Genomic DNA, 18,091 nt, shown 5'->3' on the forward strand with positions numbered 1-18,091 from the left:
AATAGAAATATAAAGCTCTATTTCACTGAAAAAAATTTGAAGCAATAGAACTCTTGCAGTCATCAGGTGTAGTCTATCTCAAAGTACAAATAAAGAAATTAGAACCCAACAATTGTTGAAACCTAAACTTCCGCAAGCCGGCTCTCAGTGGCCCCGCCCCGGGGGAAACCAAGGTGACCGGGGCGTGGCCTCTTCCCCTTGTCCTCGCCCATCCTCCTCCAGGTCCGCCCTGCGTGCCTTGTAGCGACGGCAGAGGGCGCTGCGGCGTGCGCCTGCGCCTTGGGGACCGGCGAGATGCCCCGCCTCTTCGTGAGCTCATCACCCCGCGTCGCGGTCGCGTGGAACCTGGCGTCAGCGGAGCCGCGGGGCAGTGCAGCCGGACAGTGAGGCGGTGAGTTGGTTCGCAAAGCTGTTGAGGATGGCACTGATCGGTGCCGATAACGGTCCAGGCTGGAGGGCGGGTGAGCGAGAGTGGCCCAAGGCTTCCTCTAGGAGGGTTTGCTCAGGAATGCCCCACGCCGCAGGGCCTGAGGCTGGTGGCTTCCGTGACTCCGTTTACTCTGGCTGCCTCTCGGTGTGTGGGGCCTGAGGGGAGAGGGTAGGTGGCCTCATCTTGCATCCTGAGGATGTTCTGTTCAGCCTTGAGGTTAGGGCTGGTCTCAGTGTCGATAGACAGAACTGTCTTAACCGAAGTTTTCCAGTGGTAGGCCACGCTGTCTTTTTCGGTAGCGAGCTGGACAGGTAGAGGCACAGGCTGAGTTATCTTTACTTCAAGTACCACGTAGTATTGCGGGTTACTGACCTCCCTGAGTACTTTAATAGGGGCATGTGTAGTGTTCTTTGGAAACATTGAGGAAGCAATGAATTCTGCCTGGGAGATGAGAGAAGAGTTCTCTAAAGAAGGAAGGTGAGAAAAGAGGATTTTGGGGTCCTCTTAACGCTGAAGTTATTGTAGGATAAGAAATTGATGTAAAAGATAGTGTAACCTATATTATAGCTTGTATCCACCTTCTCCTGTCAGACTAACCTTGGGGGAGGTTCGTTAACTTCTCTTGAAGTCTCACTTTCCTTATGAGGAACGTAGAGATTATAATAAGAATATCTATTAAATGAGATGAGAGGGTTCAGTGAGCTAACCTACATGTAATACGTAAAACAGGGTACATCATGGTACCCTGACTCATGGTACATCATCAAACATACATTCGTTGATAGAAGCACACTTCTATCTTGAGGAGCCTGGCTTCTTGGAAGTTGACTTCTTGCAAACCTTCCTACTGTTGTTTCTCCTTGTTGCGGGGAATTGTTTCTGTTGCAGGGATGTGAGGCAGGATTTGGAAGTGCAGATGGTTGGTGCCCAAGAGAGTGTGAATACTGTTTACTCCAGCGAAACTGGCATGACCTCCTGCCTGTCTTTGCTACCCTTGCCAAGACACTGTTCTTGGGTCACAAATGAATTAAGCAGTACCACCTTGACTGAGATCTTCACAGGCAAAGGTTATTTAGAAATTGTTTTTTCTGTTATCCTTGGAAAACCTTCACAGTAGTCTTTTTGAGTTTGCAAATTTAAAGCAAATAACCTGAACATGGATGCCTTAGATGTATGGTCTCCTCTGTCCATGGATAGAATTGAGGGGGCCATGAACTTGGATGAGAAGAAAAATTGCATCCTTATGTTCTCAAACTTCTAACTGAAATTTAGCATTTCCTTCAATTATAAATATAGTCAGCAAACCAAGTATTAACAGGGTGACTTTGTCACCAATAGAAGTCACACGTATTTTCGTATCTTAGGATATTGTATAAGTTCATCATAACTTTGAAATTATGGTAGTTGTTAGATTTGCTGCTGAATCTTGTTATATAATGTGTAAATAAAGAACCACATATGCTATCACAAAATCTAATTTTTGTATTTGGTAAAATATTATTTCTGTATACAGTTGATCCTTACTATTCTCAGGCTCTGTATTTCCAAATTCATCTACATTCTAAAATTTATTTGTAGCCCCAAAATCGTTTGCAGCGCTTTGTGATCTTGGACATGTGTGAGGTGGTGAAAATTTTGAGTGAACTGACACACATTCTTAGCTACAGTTGAACAAGGAAGCACTCTGCTTTCTTGTTTCAGTTATCATGCTGTAAACAGGTGTCTTTTTTTCAATGTTAGTGTTATGATTTTTGTATTTTTGTGGTTTTATTGGTGACATCACTGTTTAAAATAGCCCTCCAAGCACAGTAGTAAAGCTTTCTTAGTGTTCCTAAGTCCAGGAAGACTGTGATGTGTCTTACAGAGAAAACACATCTGTAGATAAACATCATATAGGCGTGAATTATGTTGCTGTTAGCAGTGAGTTCAATATTAATAAATCGCCAATGTAAAATAAGGTGTCTTTAAACAGAAACACGCATAAAATAAAGTTACTTATTCATCAGTTGGCCCAAATTTACCAGAGTCTTGCAGGAACCTAATATAGTGTCTCCCCCAGAAGTAGTGGATCAGTGTTCACTAACTCGGTGTTCAGTGACTTTATGGAACTTAACTGCCTGGAATAATGAGAATGGACTATACTTGGTTTCCTTTCTAATCCTATGTATTTTATGTATTTAAAAACATCCTGAAAAGGGGTTTATAGGCTTTACAAAGCTACCTGGGGCGGCGGGGGTCAGGGATGGGCACGGAGGATTCTATAGCACACACACAAAAGTTAAGAAGCCTTATTATAGCTTTTGGGAGACATGTAGTCTCCCTCTGGCTCACACCCTCATTTATGCTCCTGCTGGCTCTTATATGCATTTTTGGCTGAGATCCCTGCATGGACTGTAAGAACTTTGCTCCCCCATATTTGCTTGTTGAGTTTTTAATAAAATAATATTTTAAATTAAAAGATCCTGTGGTTTTATCTCTTGGAAAAGCAGCAAGGAGGGAGACGGGATCCTCTCTGTAGTCAGCTTAAGGAGAAGAAAATATGAGAGGTGGTAGGTATTAGTTGAGAAGGAAGACCATGCCACCTGGTAGGGCTTGTGAACGGGGCCTCTGGGACTGATCTATAGAAAAGTGTCAGGTCAACCCTGGCCAAGAGTTGCCTTACAGTCTTGATCCAGGGGAACCTTCTATAGCCCTCTGTCCTGATGGCCTCCTCTTACTGAAGCCCTCCTGTTGTTTCCACAGAGCTGTCTGGCCTTTAGCCCTTCATCCTTGGTTAAGGAGATGACCAACCAGGTAAGGCCTATGGAAAGGAAGAGTGCCAGTTGGTCTCTTTGGGGGTTCGAGCCCAATACATTGTCTGGGTTTGTATTCAGAAAACTAGCATCTGATTCCTGCTCTGCTTGTGAAGAGGAGGGTATCCTGGGCACCTAGTCCCCAGAGGGTTAGGTGGCACCAGTAAAAGGCACAACACTGAGAGGAGGAGGATTTTATCTCAGTCTGTACCTCAGTTTACAAAGGGATGGAGGAAGCTTAAAAGAATTTGTACACAAAAACGAGAAAGAAAAATTAGAAAGGGAGGAACACGTCTTTGTGATAAAATTAGGGACAGACTTAACAAGTTATTATGCAGGCTGTGTGGTTTTATACAACTACAAAAATTAAGCTGCAAACTGGACTCTGAGCTTCCTGGTGCTCAGAGCAGGAAAAAGCACATAATTTATTATTCTTTTTGGGTGGGTGGAAGTAGAAGAGACTCTAGCTTCTTTAAGAACTGATTGTTTTCTTTAAGAGACTATAGTTTCTTTAAGAACTAACACTACAGACCTTGCATGAGCTCACAGGCAGTCAGGCCACAGCAAGGGCGGTACCTAACACTGGTGATTATATCTGCTGGGGCACATGGTGGTGAGTTGGGGGCTGTTTTAGGGAAAGGATGGGACACATCTGAAATCTGATCGTTGGTTTAATGTGTCTTCTGTTCTTTTTTAGTACAGTATTCTCTTCAAACAAGAGCAAGGTAAGCAGCTTGCCAGTTCAAGCAAATTCACCTGTGAAAAGCTGTTGTCCCTGGTTTAAGGTTTTTGTCATGCTGACCAAACATGCAGTTCCCAACCATACTCACTTTACATAAGAATTGGCAGGGGCAGCTGAAAACAAATACACTTCAGAACAAACAACCACCAACAAAAAAACCAACCACTAACTTAAGGAGCAGGAGTCAAATGATAGACTGGAGAGCTCTGGGCTGAGGAAAATTTTTCCCACTTGAGGAAAGTGTGACTGAGCTTCCCGGCTATCAGAGTGAAAGAAGGAAACTCTTTGAGTCTCAGGACTCTGTTAATACCAGCTCACCTGGGGAGGAACGCCTGGCCATGAACGCAGAAGTTCTCTTGGGAGCCTTTATTTAGGCTCCTCCACTTAAAACAAGTGTAGCAATTCTCACAGAGGGCCTTTGACCCTCAATAAAAGAGGAGGATAAAATAAGTGAATTTCTGTCAAGTCCACTGAGTATATGAGTGGCCGTGGTAGTGGTGGGGATGGGAGAAGGAGGGAAATCAGTCTGTCTGGAAAGGTAACTGGCCAGTGATAGTGGACTTCATACCTGGAAAGGAGGGTGTGCATGGACTATTCACATGTATCTCATTTCTTCACCACAGCCTAGATAAGTTACGTAAAACCTGGAGAAATTTGTGGAATGCCTAGTAAAGCTCTTCCACTTTAAGTAGTGACATTTAGGTAGTCTGAAGTTTAAACCCAAAGCATTCTTTCAAGTTAGCGAGCATAGGTAACTAGTCAGCTTGTCAGTCAGCTACCTTGTATGCACCTAATGCATCTGGTGGCAAGCTGGCAGACTTGGGTCAGGTGGGGATTGTAATGGAAGCCCAGATGCTATATGTAACTCGCAGCTGTTTTAGTTGAATGTCCTTGTATTCATGTCTTGAAAAGGTGTCCCTGAAGAACTGCTGCCAGGTGTGAAGAAAACCTTCTTGTGCATTTGTTACATTTATATTCCTATCCCAGGTCTGCAGACCCGTCTGTGTGGCCCACCAGAGATACAGCTTACAGACTTAGAATTTAAAGTGGACTTTAGTTAATAGGGAGGTTAGGTTTTTAGGTTTGCATACCAGCTCTGCCTCTTCATAGCTTTTGACTTTGGGTGAGCTACTAGGCTTCTCTAAGCCTCTGATTTTTATCTGTAGCATGAAGATGCTATTCATAGGGATGTTGTGGTTAATTGAAGTAATCCCTACAAAAGGATTAAGGTATTAACTGGCCCATTAAGCATAATAGACTTGTGGCAAAAGGCAAATCATGTGGCACCTATTTTATTTATTTATTTTTGGACCTGTATTTATTTACAGTTGACCTGCCTACTGGTTTCCAAAGATCTCTAAGAAATAACTCTTAACAGGTTTGATCTCTTTTGGGGGGCGGGTTTCGCTTTAGCCAAGTGAGAGCTATTCCAAACTAATGCGTGTCAGACAGCATACTAAAGTAGAAAGGACACTGGACTATTCCAGTACTGCCCCCCCACCTGGTAAACCTGTGTTTGGGGCAAGTGACTTCTTCAGAACCTCTGGTTTTCTTATCTGCCTCCACTGTTCTAATAAAAGCTGTGTAGGAAAGCCATCTGCAAAACAGTAAGGCAGATACAGGTGGATATTACCTCAGAATTGGTGTAACAGTGTTTCTGCTTTATCTTAGCACATTCAGTTTAGACTTTGCATGAAGACTTTATATGAATGACTTTCTGTTCCAGCCCATGATGATGCCATCTGGTCAGTTGCTTGGGGGTCAAACAAGAAAGAAAACTCTGAGACAGTGGTCACGGGATCCCTGGATGACTTGGTGAAGGTCTGGAAATGGTGAGCGCTCTTTCCTCTACAGTACAGCCTTGGAAATTGGGGTTTTTCTTCTGAGCTCCCAAGTTGCAATCAGAGAGGTACTGACTAATTATCTAAGCAAGAAAGCAGTGGCGATATGGTGGTATAAAAAGGCAGACTCTTTTTTTTCTCACTTGTTTTCCTGTTATTCACTGTTAACGCCTTATAGTTGAAAGAAAAAAAATGCTATGGTTAAAAGTTGGCTGTATTTGGTGTTCTGTGGCTCTTCATTTTCGCTGTTGAGTCTGCATTTCACAGACCTCTGGTAATGCATAGTTACAGGAGCCCCAAATTTCAGATGCCAGGTACCATGTGTTGTGTGTGAAGAAATCCATTTCTCTGTCCCCCATTGAAGGCGTGATGAGAAGCTGGACCTACAGTGGAGTCTGGAGGGCCATCAGCTGGGTGTGGTGTCTGTGGACATCAGCCACACCCTGCCCATTGCTGCATCCAGTTCTCTTGATGCTCATATTCGTCTCTGGGACTTGGAAAACGGCAAACAGATAAAGTCTATAGATGCAGGACCTGGTAAGAGTTTTACTCTTAGAGAAGATACTAGAGGTTTACGATCCCTTTCTGATACCTTTAGGGAGAGATGTATTTTAGTGTTTAGAAGCTTTTGGATTTGAGATTGGTAATATGGGTGTATGAACTGCATGTCATGTAATACCTTCAGTGGGACTGGGATAGCACTCTAATCAAATACTAGTATCTCAGCAACTAAACATGAGTATTTACATTAGGAGATAAAGATAAGCTATAAATAGCCTTATATCAGTTCCAGTTTTATTGCCAAGTGAATTTGGGTACTAAAATTATTTCTAAAAACTCATAGTTTTCATCGCCTTTGGGTTTCAAATTGCTGACTCGGGATTGTGGACCTGTGTTTGAATGGTCCTCAGGTTCTCTGTTTGCCACATTCTGAGTTGATCCACTCGCTGCCTTATAGAGGTCTAGAATGTAAAGCACTGTGTCCTCCTAGATCTGTGTCATGGTAATCGCAACTAATTATGATTAAAGTGCCAATTTCTAGTATATGATTGATACATGAAACATCTAAAGAAACAGATTGATTTTTTTAAAGTTCTGTAGGACAGCATAGTCTTGTCCATTAGCTTTGATAAACATCTGAAATAATGGGAACTAATAATTTCATTGGGACAAACAACGTGGCATTTCGGATTCCTTATGACCCTGTATTTACTTGTATATGACCATGTAGCTTTCATGAGCAGAGCCTGTCCTGCCAGAATGGGTGATGACTGGAAGAGAGTACAGAGAGCCTGGTGCCTCCCTGGCACAGCCCTCCATGGAGTGATTACAGAACTGCTCATGGCTTTTCTTAACATAATTCCCTGGATTAGAGCCCCAGTAGATTTGCTTCCCACCAGTTATGTTCAGGAGCATCCTATAGGTTGTACTTATTTTGGAAAGAATGATGGTCCCAGGGTTTTAAGGACTCTGTGTTGTCTGAAAACTGAGTTCATTTCCCCTCAGTGCCAGTATTCAATATCTCTGAGTCTTAACTGTTGGAGCTTTTTAAGGAATACATATGTTGTTGTTGTTCAGTTGCTCAGTCGTGTCTGACTCTTTGTGACCTCATGGACAAGCATGCCAGGCTTCCGTGTCCTTCACTATCTCCCGGAGTTTGCTCAGACTCATGTCCATTGAATACATATGTCCAGTTCCTATTTTGGATCCACTGAATCAGTTTTGGGGTGTGTGGGCCAGGATATGTATTTGAAAAAAGTCACCCAAACATTCTGACTCCCCAGATAATTGTTTTTGCATGTGTCCTTGCCATATTGTTATCTCTTACGGAGAACCTGGGTCCCCAAACTAGTGCACAAAGTCTGTGAAGCTGAGAAGAGGAGGAAGAGGTGGATCTGTTGCTGCCTCTTCATCTTGGGCACTTAAACCCTCCCATGACGCTAAGGTCACTGTGTGGCTTTGTAGCCCCAGGCACACCACAGTTGAAGAAATGAGTGCTGGATTGGTTCTAAGGAAAAGGATGAAATTTGTATCCAGCTTGCCTTTCCTGACAAATAGTATCTTAAACTACATATTGGTTCCAGTTGTGGCAAGTGATCATTGAAAGATTACTGTTAGGAAAGAAAAAAGATACTGAGATGAATATAAGGTTGGATTTATTTTCTTTTTTGAATAGGAATCTTCATAAAACTATACCAGACTGTTAAACAACAGTTATTTGAGTAAATAATAAAATCAAACATTGCTATTGACAACTAAGGAGCAGCTCAGTTGAATTCACCTAAAGGTAAAACTAGTAAATCTAGGTCAAATGAGTTTAGGCAAATGGACATTTACATTATACCAGTCTTGAAAATATGCCTGGAGAATGTGAAAGGAGGAACAGAAGGAGGAGGAAAGAGAAAGATCTCAGATCCTGAAGAAGAAAGTGAAGAAGTAGAAGGAAGGGAAGATGACGGAGAAGGTCCTTCATTTGATACCTCACCCAGTCTGTGGCTACAGCAACCTGATGTCAAAGATGTCGAAGAAGAAAGTGGAAGCATAAGGGCATCTCAACACCAGATGGTTCAGGATGTCCCAGTGTAAAGAAGAGTTACTCTTTTCACTGATGAAGTGGAACTTAGTGATGAAAATAAATATTATGCAAATGTTAAAGTATTAGAGTGCAAGGTTAAATTGAGGAATAAAAGTTCCTTCAATTTCTAGGAAAAGGACATTCATCACTATAAGTTTTATATTATTAAACAGCTAATAAAGGAAATGTAAAAGTAATTCCAAAGTGATTTTATTAAACTTCAAGGAATCATAATCAGATTTTCTAATAACCATTAGTCCTGTAAACAACTAATTATAATAGGAATAAGAGAACATAATCCTGCTATAATAAATGGCATAGTCATTAGATAGACACTAAAAAGCAGTCTTGTGAGAGATTGATTATAATAAAAGCTTTTTTAGATCTTCTTGGTTGATTGAGCACTTTTGAAGTTAATTTCCTGTTTGAAACAAGGATTTCTTAACTGATAGAGGTAAATTAATTACTACTTTGAGTATGTGTGTTCAGATTTGCAAGAGATTTTTACTTTAAAACTCACTCTGGTATATGGTACTGACTCATCTGTGGTGGGAGCCCCTATCTGCCATGAGTCAAGTTCAGGGAGACCTCTCTCCTGTGGGCTGAGAAGGGCTTGACCTCTTTGAGCCCTGCCCTCGGAGTAAGGAGAGTGACTTGGGAAGGAGCCTGTCTTCTCCCTTTCATCTGACAAGCACTGTTTCTGGGCAGGTACAGGAAGGGCAGGACTTAGGAAATGTTCCCATGCAAGACTGGGCATGGGCACAGGGACCTTGACCAGCACTGGACAACTGGACTATTCCTTGATCTCTAGGCTCTGACCCCAAGGCTCCTAAAGCTCTTTGAGATTGCCTGTGAAGAGTTTCCCACATAACTGAGAAAAGAAATGCTGAAATATCATCAGTGGTCCAGATGGAAGTATAAAGCACATGAGCTTACCCAGGCTGCCCATGAGTCTGGAGGCCTTTACACAGAAGCACTGTAATAAAGAAATAGCGTCTGAATAGAACCTTTGAAATCAGATTGTGTGATATAACTTAAAAACTAGTTGATTAAACAAAAAAAGCCTCTTTCCAGTCCTTATTCTCTTGCTAGTTTGTGATAAATACTTTGTCATATTATAGTTTTATATAAAAGTCTTTTTGGTACCTCTTCATTTATTTGCAGCTTATTGAGGTAGACTTTCACCTCTATAATTACACTCTGAAATTAACCCATTATACAGTTTAACAAGTTTTAGTAAATTTCCACAGTTGTGTAGCCATCACTCCAATTCAGTTTTAGAACACTTCCATGTCCCCCAGATGTTCCCTCACGCCCATTTAGAGTTAACCTCTGCTCCCACCCTCAGCCTCAGACAACCACTGATGCGCTTTCTGTCTCTATAGTTTTGCCGTTTTGAAAGATTTCACATAAGTGAAATTGTATTGTCTTACATATCTTTCTTTAGCATAATGTTTTTGAGGTTTATCCGTGTTGTAATATGTATCAGCAGTCTGTTCTTTTTTATTGCTTAGTAGTAAGTATTCCGTTATAGGGATATTCCACATTTTGTTCACTCATTCATCAATTGATGGATATTTGGATTCTCTCCAGTTTTTGAGTATATTTAATAATGCTGCTGTGAGCATCCAGGTTCAGTTCTGTTCATGAAGATGTGTTTCCATTTCTCTAGAAGTGGAATTGCTAGGTATTATGGTGTGTGTTTTCACTTACGCTGTCAAAACTGTTTTTCAAAGTAGCTATACCGTTTTATATTCCCTCCAGTGTATGAGGATTTTGGTTTCACTACACCCTTGCTAACACTTGGTATTGTCCTGTCTGTCTACATTTTTAGTGAAAAGTTGAGAAACCCTTAAATTAAATTGGCATAGAATTAATATCTTTATAGCATATTAATGTTGGGCGTATTAATGTTGGGCTTCTGACTGAAGCACCTGAACAGTGCAGCTCAGTGACTTAACAGCCATTAAAGATGACATAGTTCATGGAAACCTGTATGAGGAGATAGGAGACAGTGATTCTCCAGCTTAACAAGAGTCTTTGTGAATTTCAGGTCATGCTATGCCCATATTAATACAATTAATATCTTTACAGTGTCCTATTCTGAATCAGGACACTATTCCTCCAATTTTAAAACATGTATCTTTTGGTAAAGCTTGAAAATTTTTAAAATTAAGGTCAGATCTTTTCTCACTATAGTTTTTCCTTTTTTTCTGTTCAGTGGATGCCTGGACTTTGGCCTTTTCTCCTGATTCTCAGTATCTGGCCACAGGAACTCACGTGGGAAAAGTGAACATTTTTGGTGTGGAAAGTGGGAAAAAGGAGTATTCTTTGGACACAAGAGGAAAATTCATTCTTAGTATTGCATATGTAAGGAAATATTGTTTTGTTTCTGTCTGATTCTTTGAGTTTACTCTTCTAGCCTGTTGTATTCCTTGATAAACATTCTGCATTGGTCTCACTAGGAAGCTGCTGGCTGGATTTGCCCACCAGCCAGTTAGACCTGGAACCAGCAGATTACTTGTGTTTGAGGGGAGATGGCTTAACAACATGGGCGTTTCAAATGATTTTCGTATGTTCTCTACAGAGTCCTGATGGGAAATACCTGGCCAGTGGAGCCATAGATGGAATCATCAATATTTTTGATATTGCAACTGGAAAACTTCTGCATACGCTGGAAGGTGTGGTTCATCGTTTTGTGCAAACTGGGGTTATCAGATCACACAGGAAGACTTACTCTTTCATTAAAATGCTACTAAATGGCAAATGAGCCTTAGATTTGCAAAATACCACTCTCAGTTGGAAGTCCGAAATGCCTCTAAAGTTCACTTTTGTCCCTGTGCTACTGCTAAGTCGCTTCAGTCGTGTCCGACTCTGTGCGACCCCATGGACAGCAGCCCACCAGGCTCCCCCATCCCTGGGGTTCTCCAGGCAAGAACACTGGAGTGGGTTGCCATTTCCTCCTCCAATGCATGAAAGTGAAAAGTGAAAGTGAAGTTGCTCAGTCATGTCCAACTCCTAGCGACCCCATGGACTGCAGCCTACCAGGCTCCTCCGTCCATGGGATTTTCCAGGCAAGAGTACTGGAGTGGGGTGCCATTGCCTTCTCCATTTGTCACTGTAGTTGTAACCTAGACATATTAGTTTTTGTACCAGTGTTTTAAATGCTTATTTTGGTGAACAGGCTTACTTTTTATTTATGTGTTAATATATCCTAGCTACATGAGTATCTTATTTCTGTCGTGTTTGGCTCTAAAGAACTTTGTGATTGGAAAACAGCCCCTTTTTGTCAATAGTTTGAAGGTAAATGAAAGTTCTGTGCCCACTCTGCACTGGTGACCTCTGGACAGGAGGATGGGGTACTAGGACAGGGAAAGTGTTGGAGGGAGACCTCTTCAGTGCATCCTTTACCCTACAACAAAGGATTTGGTAGGGAACTGGCATCCTATTTGTTCAACATACAATCAGAAACAATACATATTTCCATGTTTGACCATATCTTTAGGGGCAGAGGAGTTTTGTGTAAGCAATGTATCCTGAGGTCCAGTTGATCAGGGAAGGGATCTGAGGAGAAATGGGTCCTGCGTTTTGTGCATGTTTCTAGAGCAATTTAGAAGGGTCCAGTCTGTAGCTCGCCTCTGACTGAAGCACCTGAGCAGTGCAACTCAGTGACTTAACAGCCATTAAAGATGACATAGTTCGTGGAAACCTGTATGAAGAGATAGACAATGATTCTCCAGCTTAACAAGGGTCTTTGTGAATTTCAGGCCATGCTATGCCCATTCGCTCTTTGACTTTTTCCCCGGATTCACAGCTCCTTGTCACTGCTTCAGATGATGGCTACATCAAGATATATGATGTGTAAGTTACCTGTTGGGATTCAACACTTCTCTTTTTTTTTTTTTTTTTGATGTATAACATAACCACATTTATTTAAGAATGTATTCCAATGTCAAATGGCAAAGTTGAATAATACAAAACCACAATTACTTTTGTTTTTTTTTTTTTTTTTTTTTGTAATTAAATGTTTTCTTTTTTTTTTTTTTTTTAATTTTTATTAGTTGGAGGCTAATTACTTTACATCATTACAGTAGTTTTTGTTATACATTGATATGAATTAGCCATGGATTTACATGTACTCCCCATCCCAGTCCCCCCTCCCACCTCCCTCTCCACCCGATCCCTCTGGGTCTTCCCAGTGCACCAGGCCCGAGCACTTGTCTCATGCACCCAACCTAGGCTGGTGATCTGTTTCACCCTAGATAACATACATGTTTCAATGCTGTTCTCCTGAAACATCCCACCCTCGCCTTCTCCCAGAGTCCACAAGTCTGTTCCATACATCTGAGTCTCTTTTTCTGTTTTGCATGTAGGGTTATTGTTACCATCTTTCTAAAGTCCATATATATGTCAACACTTCTCTTAATATCAATGCCTGTTTTGTCTCTTATCATTAGGAGGAGCCCTAGCAAGTGAGCTGCTCCCTCTTATGTCTAGGAAAGACATGTGTTCAGGTCCTGTCAGACTCTGAGGTCTCCCCAGTCATTCCTCCCCTGTCAGTATCCCTGCTTTGAGCTTAGGATGATATAGAGGAAGACGTGCATGGGTTACCAATTAGGATCAGCTACTTGCTACTTCTTTTCCAGCATCCTGTCTCTTGTGGGGCACGCTGATTTTAAATTCTTTTGGACAGGTGAGTAGTGTACAGGTGAACAGATGGAGCCTTGGGCTGTAGCTAGCTTGAAGTAATGATGAAAAAATTAGAATATTTGTTTTCCGAGGGTGTGACGTTCTAGAAGGCATTCCTCTGCCCTAGTTAGGGAGTTGTCTGTTTATCAGCCAGCTTACAGCAGGTCTAGATAAGGGAGCTTTTTTGTTGTTGATTTTTGACCGCAGATATAAAAGTGAGTTAGTAGTTAATCTTCAGTTCACAACTCACTTTGATTGTAAGCCTGTGCATGGGCTCTTTCTCTTTTCCTTTTCCCCTGTATTTCTCAGTCCCCACTCTGCTCCCTGCTGAGGTCTCTCCTGTAAGGTGTTTGACATGTGTCCCTGATTCCTTGACTCAGTACTGCAGTCAGTGTGCCTGGTTTCTGGCTTCCGAATGTGGCATTCGAATCCACTGGGTGCATCCGTCACCCTTCTCTATGCCCCAGCGATGGGTGCCACACCATGACCATCCACGTGTGTGTGACTTTGTGGGCCTGTGAGAGTTTTGCAGGAGTTTAAATTTGGGAGCTTTTGGACATCAGAAAGTTGTCAAATAGACATGGAATTAGAACTGCAGTTTCTGGAGTTAGAGCTGAACGAGCTGTTAGGGTCCGAGAGGAGATGTCTGTCTCAAGTTGTGCTTGCTTGTCAACAGCAGGGCCAGTATAAATACTAGCAATTTCTTAAGTGTTCAGCTCTCTTTAATAAGACTTTCACTGTTACAGTTTCATCATCTTCCCAACTACCAGTGAGGAAGCACAGGTTAAGGTCCCAATCATATTGCAGGCGAGGAACCCAGGCTGAGGTGGTGGTTTGGCCAAGGTGCTGATACTGAATGAACACCTGGGACTTTTACCTTCTCATGGTCCCCCAGCTTTCTACTGAGGCCACCTCTCCTCTTAACTGGGGTCTGCTCTACTCTGCTGGCTTCAGGGGTGAAACTGCTGACCTTAGTCAGGTCTTAGGATTGTTTTCCTGCCATAGGTGATTTGATTTCACTTTTTTAAAAAGGGAAAGTGACTATAGTCTTTAGACTGTCTTATTCTTGGTTAAGTTAAAAATGGTCTGTCCAAGTCACACCTGTTGTACCGAATACATTTTGATACCTTTCTTAGACACAGGCACTGTCTCCACATGGGAAGGACGCTAGGTGGGCAGGGGTCAGAACCTGCAGCTACTCTGAGATGGCTATTTGCCTGCTGGTTCTGTTTTCTCATCTTAGGAATTGGCTCGCTGAGCCTTCTTTATTTTGAACTTCTAAGCTCTGCTTGTTTCAGTTCAGTTGCTCAGTCGTGTCCGACTCTTTGCGACCCCATGAACTGCAGCATGCCAGGCCTCCCTGTCCATCACCAACTCCCGGAGTTTACTCAAACTCATGCCCATCGAGTCGGTGATGCCATCCAGCCATCTCATCCTCTTGTCCCCTTCTTCTCCTGCCCTCAATCCCTCCCAGCATCAGAGTCTTTTCCAATGAGTCAACTCTTCACATGAGGTGTCCAAAGTATTGGAGTTTCAGCTTCAGCATCAGTCCTTCAATGAACACCCAGGACTGATCTCCTTCAGGATGGACTGGTTGGATCTCCTTGCAGTCCAAGGGACTCTCAAGAGTCTTCTCCAACAACATAGTTCAAAAGCATCAATTTTTCGGCGCTCAGCTTTCTTCACAGTCCAACTCTCGCATCCATACATGACCACTGGAAAAACCATAGCCTTGACCTGCTTGTTTAGGATCCTATTTTTGGCTCTTGGAGGCTCTGACGTATTTGGGGTTAATGCTATTGAAGATTTTGTTTCTGCAGTATGTGATGCTACTTCAGTGAGAAGAGAATTTCTATGTTAATACTGTCATTTTAAGGATAGCAGATTTGGTCCAATTAAATGGACACAGTACACCTGTCATTTAGTGATTATATTCCAAAAGTTAACATCTCCATTTTATTTGAAACTTTCCCATTTCAGACAACATGCCAACTTGGCTGGCACATTGAGTGGCCACGCATCCTGGGTGCTGAACGTTGCATTTTGTCCTGATGACACACACTTTGTTTCCAGGTACTTATGACTTATCAGTTCCTAAAATGTTAGGAAGATAAAGATGGTCGTCTTGTATGAATTGCCTTAAAATTTGAAGATGGTGTGACCCTTTTCTTATTCAGGTAGCCTTTGTTTTCTGCAGTGTTTTTTAAATTGTCAGATTAATTGTTCTTAGCTGAAACAAAGATGGATTTTTTTGAGCAACTCAGTTCTTATTTCTTCCTTATAAATCTAGGCCTCTACCTACAGTAGGTAGGTATCCTTTATAAGGATACCTGTATTCCGATAGTAACTATAGATATGCAAATCTGTAAAATGTTATGCTTTGAGACCCCAGTGTTGTTTAGCCCCAGGATGGCCAAGACAGTTGAAAAACAGGAGATGGATGGCTTAATAGCACTGCACAGAGGTTTCTGGAAGACTCTTGACAGCCTTTATTTTGAAGCTTTAACCAGTCTCCCTCCCATCCAGAGGGAGCCTCTCATCCAAGACTCCTGACAAGAATATTTAATACGAGGGCCAAGCAGATCAGAAGTTTGGGGAGATAGCTGCTCTGTGAGTGGGGAAAGCCAGCCAGTTGCACCAACATTCTTGACCACCTTTTGGGGACCAGGTCAGCTGCTTATGCACACACGCACCAAGGGGGCCTCTAGGTAGGCTGAGTCAAGGAGTGTGGAATTATTGGTCAGATTCTTTCCAACTTCACACCGGTCTGAAAACTTTTCTGATACTGATGTTTCCTTTTTTAAAATAGTTCATCTGACAAAAGTGTTAAAGTTTGGGATGTTGGAACGAGGACTTGTGTTCACACCTTCTTTGATCACCAGGATCAGGTATGGCATAATTAACATTTAAATTCCTATGTCTTTGGATTGCTAGCATTGTCTGACTGCTATGCCAAAACTCATTCATTTTCCTAACCTTGCTGCTCAGGTTGTCAAGATCAGATGAGCCTCAGAGCTGAGGTGCTCTGATTGCTTGGATGTCTATCCAGCCAATGTTCCAGTGGACACTCTGGGGTACAGAGGCTAGGAGTGTGTTGTCAGCCTGGAAACCCACAAGGCATGATATGTCTACCCATGATATGGGTAGACTGGAAAACTTGCATTAGCTGCACAGCCTTTAAATGACTTCTTTGAAACATGTTGCAGCAATGCCTAGGCCATGCCTGGGCCTTTTTCTGGATACAGCTGGGCCATGGCTGTCTCAGGAAGGACCTGCTTCCTCAGAAGCTTCCGTTCCATCCCACAGGCATCACTTTCTCTTTTGGAGCTGCCCAAAGAAGTGATGTGATTTTTTTTTTCTTTGAATATACTTGAAGCCGGAAATTGTTAATAGGTTGTTTGACTTTAAAGATATTGCTAAGTTTTATTTCAGCCTTTAAATTAGGAAAAAGAGGCTGTGTTCCCACAGGAGTCTTCCTGTGAGATGAATGTGAAATGTTAAGGCATTCTAGGGCAGGGCTTCTTCTCAGTTTTTAATGTACCCTGGGGATCTGGTAACAATACAGATTCAGTGGGTCTGGCCTGCGCCTGAGTTTTTGTCCCAACCTTCAGGTGAGACTAGCACTGCTAGTTCCAACAACTTTGAATAGCAAGGGTCTTGGGGAAGCAGTATAAAAAATAAAATGCCCATGGCAGTATAAAGTCATCTTTTATTAATTATGTATTTTGTATGTTCTTAGGGTCATCTCATAGAATCTCTTTGGAATGCATTTTAAAGTTAACAAATGTTCATGCTTTTTTATACTTAATTTTACATTGTTGCCCATGAAGTTGAGAGGATTTAATTTTGACATTCCACTCCGGGATTTAAATATTGTACTCAGGAAGGAAGTCCAGGCTGGCTGTGTTGCTTTGTGTGAGAGAGTCAGTGTGTGCTGCGGTCCTCAGAGGAAGACATTTGGGGTGGAAATAAAGCCATCACCTGGCCTGCTCATAGCACTGAAGTCGGAGCTGGAACACCCACCTCAGGGATAGAGTGACAGGCTTGACCTGATGAATCTCCTACCATATCAGTTCTGTCTGGGAAGGAGGTGTGAATCTGTTAATTCAACATGTAGCAAATGAAATCAATGACATGCAATACCAAGTTATCTAGCTCCTGGGGACAGGCAGGTTTCATAGGCCTCTAATAAGAGAGTGAGAATTACTGACGTAAGTTGTGGGCACAAGCAGGCGGACGAGGAGCACAGTTTGCTGTTATCCCCGTAGGCGGTGAGCTCAGGGTAGCTGTGGGGCATTTTCCTTCCCGGAGACCGGAGAACCCATGCTGGTCCCTTGTGGGTTCCATCTTCACAATAGGTCACTTCCTCAATTGTGATTGAAAGGTTTGTAAATACCTTGATTTATGTTTAGAAATGAATTATCTGGAGTTGGGAGTGATGATAATTAAACAATAGTAATAGAAGCTGCCTGATTAAAGGAAAAACCCCATTCTCACTGTTGAGAAAGCATGGAAATATCCTCATATCAGTGTTTTTCTGGATTCAGTATAATGAGAGTAGGGTAAGGGTAAGGTATTCATAAAGAATAAAGGTTTAGTAGAACTTTTTCTCTTTATTTACAGGTCTGGGGAGTAAAATACAATGGAAATGGCTCAAAAATTGTGTCTGTTGGAGATGACCAGGAAATTCACATCTATGATTGTCCCATTTAAACATCAACATCTTCCAGGCTAATGCTGCAGAGAGAATGTATAGATTGATCATGACATTCCTTACCTTTCTAGCTTGTTAATATAGCATTTATTAAAAGGTTTATCAAAAACTTAAATTTTGTAGATACATGTAAATCTTTTCATGTTTTATTGGAAATGCCATTCATACTTTAACATAAAGTATTCTTAATGCAAACACTCATGTTCTTCAACATGCTTCTTTCTCATTTGCCCTGTTACTGATAGAACAGTAAGAGGAGTTGTCATCTTACTGGAGTTGACTGAGTATTGCCTCAGGAATGAGGACAT

The 18,091-nt window shown here is 42.0% G+C and overlaps 1 protein-coding gene across 2 annotated transcripts; it reads left to right on the forward strand.

Annotated features, from left to right (window-relative positions):
- Window positions 1-294: 294 nt before the first annotated feature.
- On the forward strand, window positions 295-17,898 carry SKIC8 (SKI8 subunit of superkiller complex). Of its 2 annotated transcripts, none has more exons than XM_020883871.2 (11): window positions 295-391; window positions 3,173-3,223; window positions 3,920-3,947; window positions 5,691-5,796; window positions 6,170-6,342; window positions 10,602-10,750; window positions 10,968-11,061; window positions 12,148-12,241; window positions 15,050-15,142; window positions 15,879-15,957; window positions 17,693-17,898. In XM_020883871.2, the coding sequence occupies exons 2-11, from the start codon at window positions 3,212-3,214 to the stop codon at window positions 17,780-17,782; spliced, it is 918 nt and encodes a 305-aa protein (XP_020739530.2). In that variant the 5' UTR covers window positions 295-391; window positions 3,173-3,211; the 3' UTR covers window positions 17,783-17,898. The 2 variants fall into 2 exon arrangements, with proteins under 2 accessions (XP_020739530.2, XP_020739531.2); XM_020883872.2 differs by lacking the exon at window positions 295-391 and adding an exon at window positions 428-461.
- The last annotated feature ends 193 nt before the right edge of the window (window positions 17,899-18,091 follow it).

Source organism: Odocoileus virginianus, chromosome 16 (assembly GCF_023699985.2).
Source record: "Odocoileus virginianus isolate 20LAN1187 ecotype Illinois chromosome 16, Ovbor_1.2, whole genome shotgun sequence".
Lineage (NCBI taxonomy): Eukaryota > Metazoa > Chordata > Mammalia > Artiodactyla > Cervidae > Odocoileus > Odocoileus virginianus.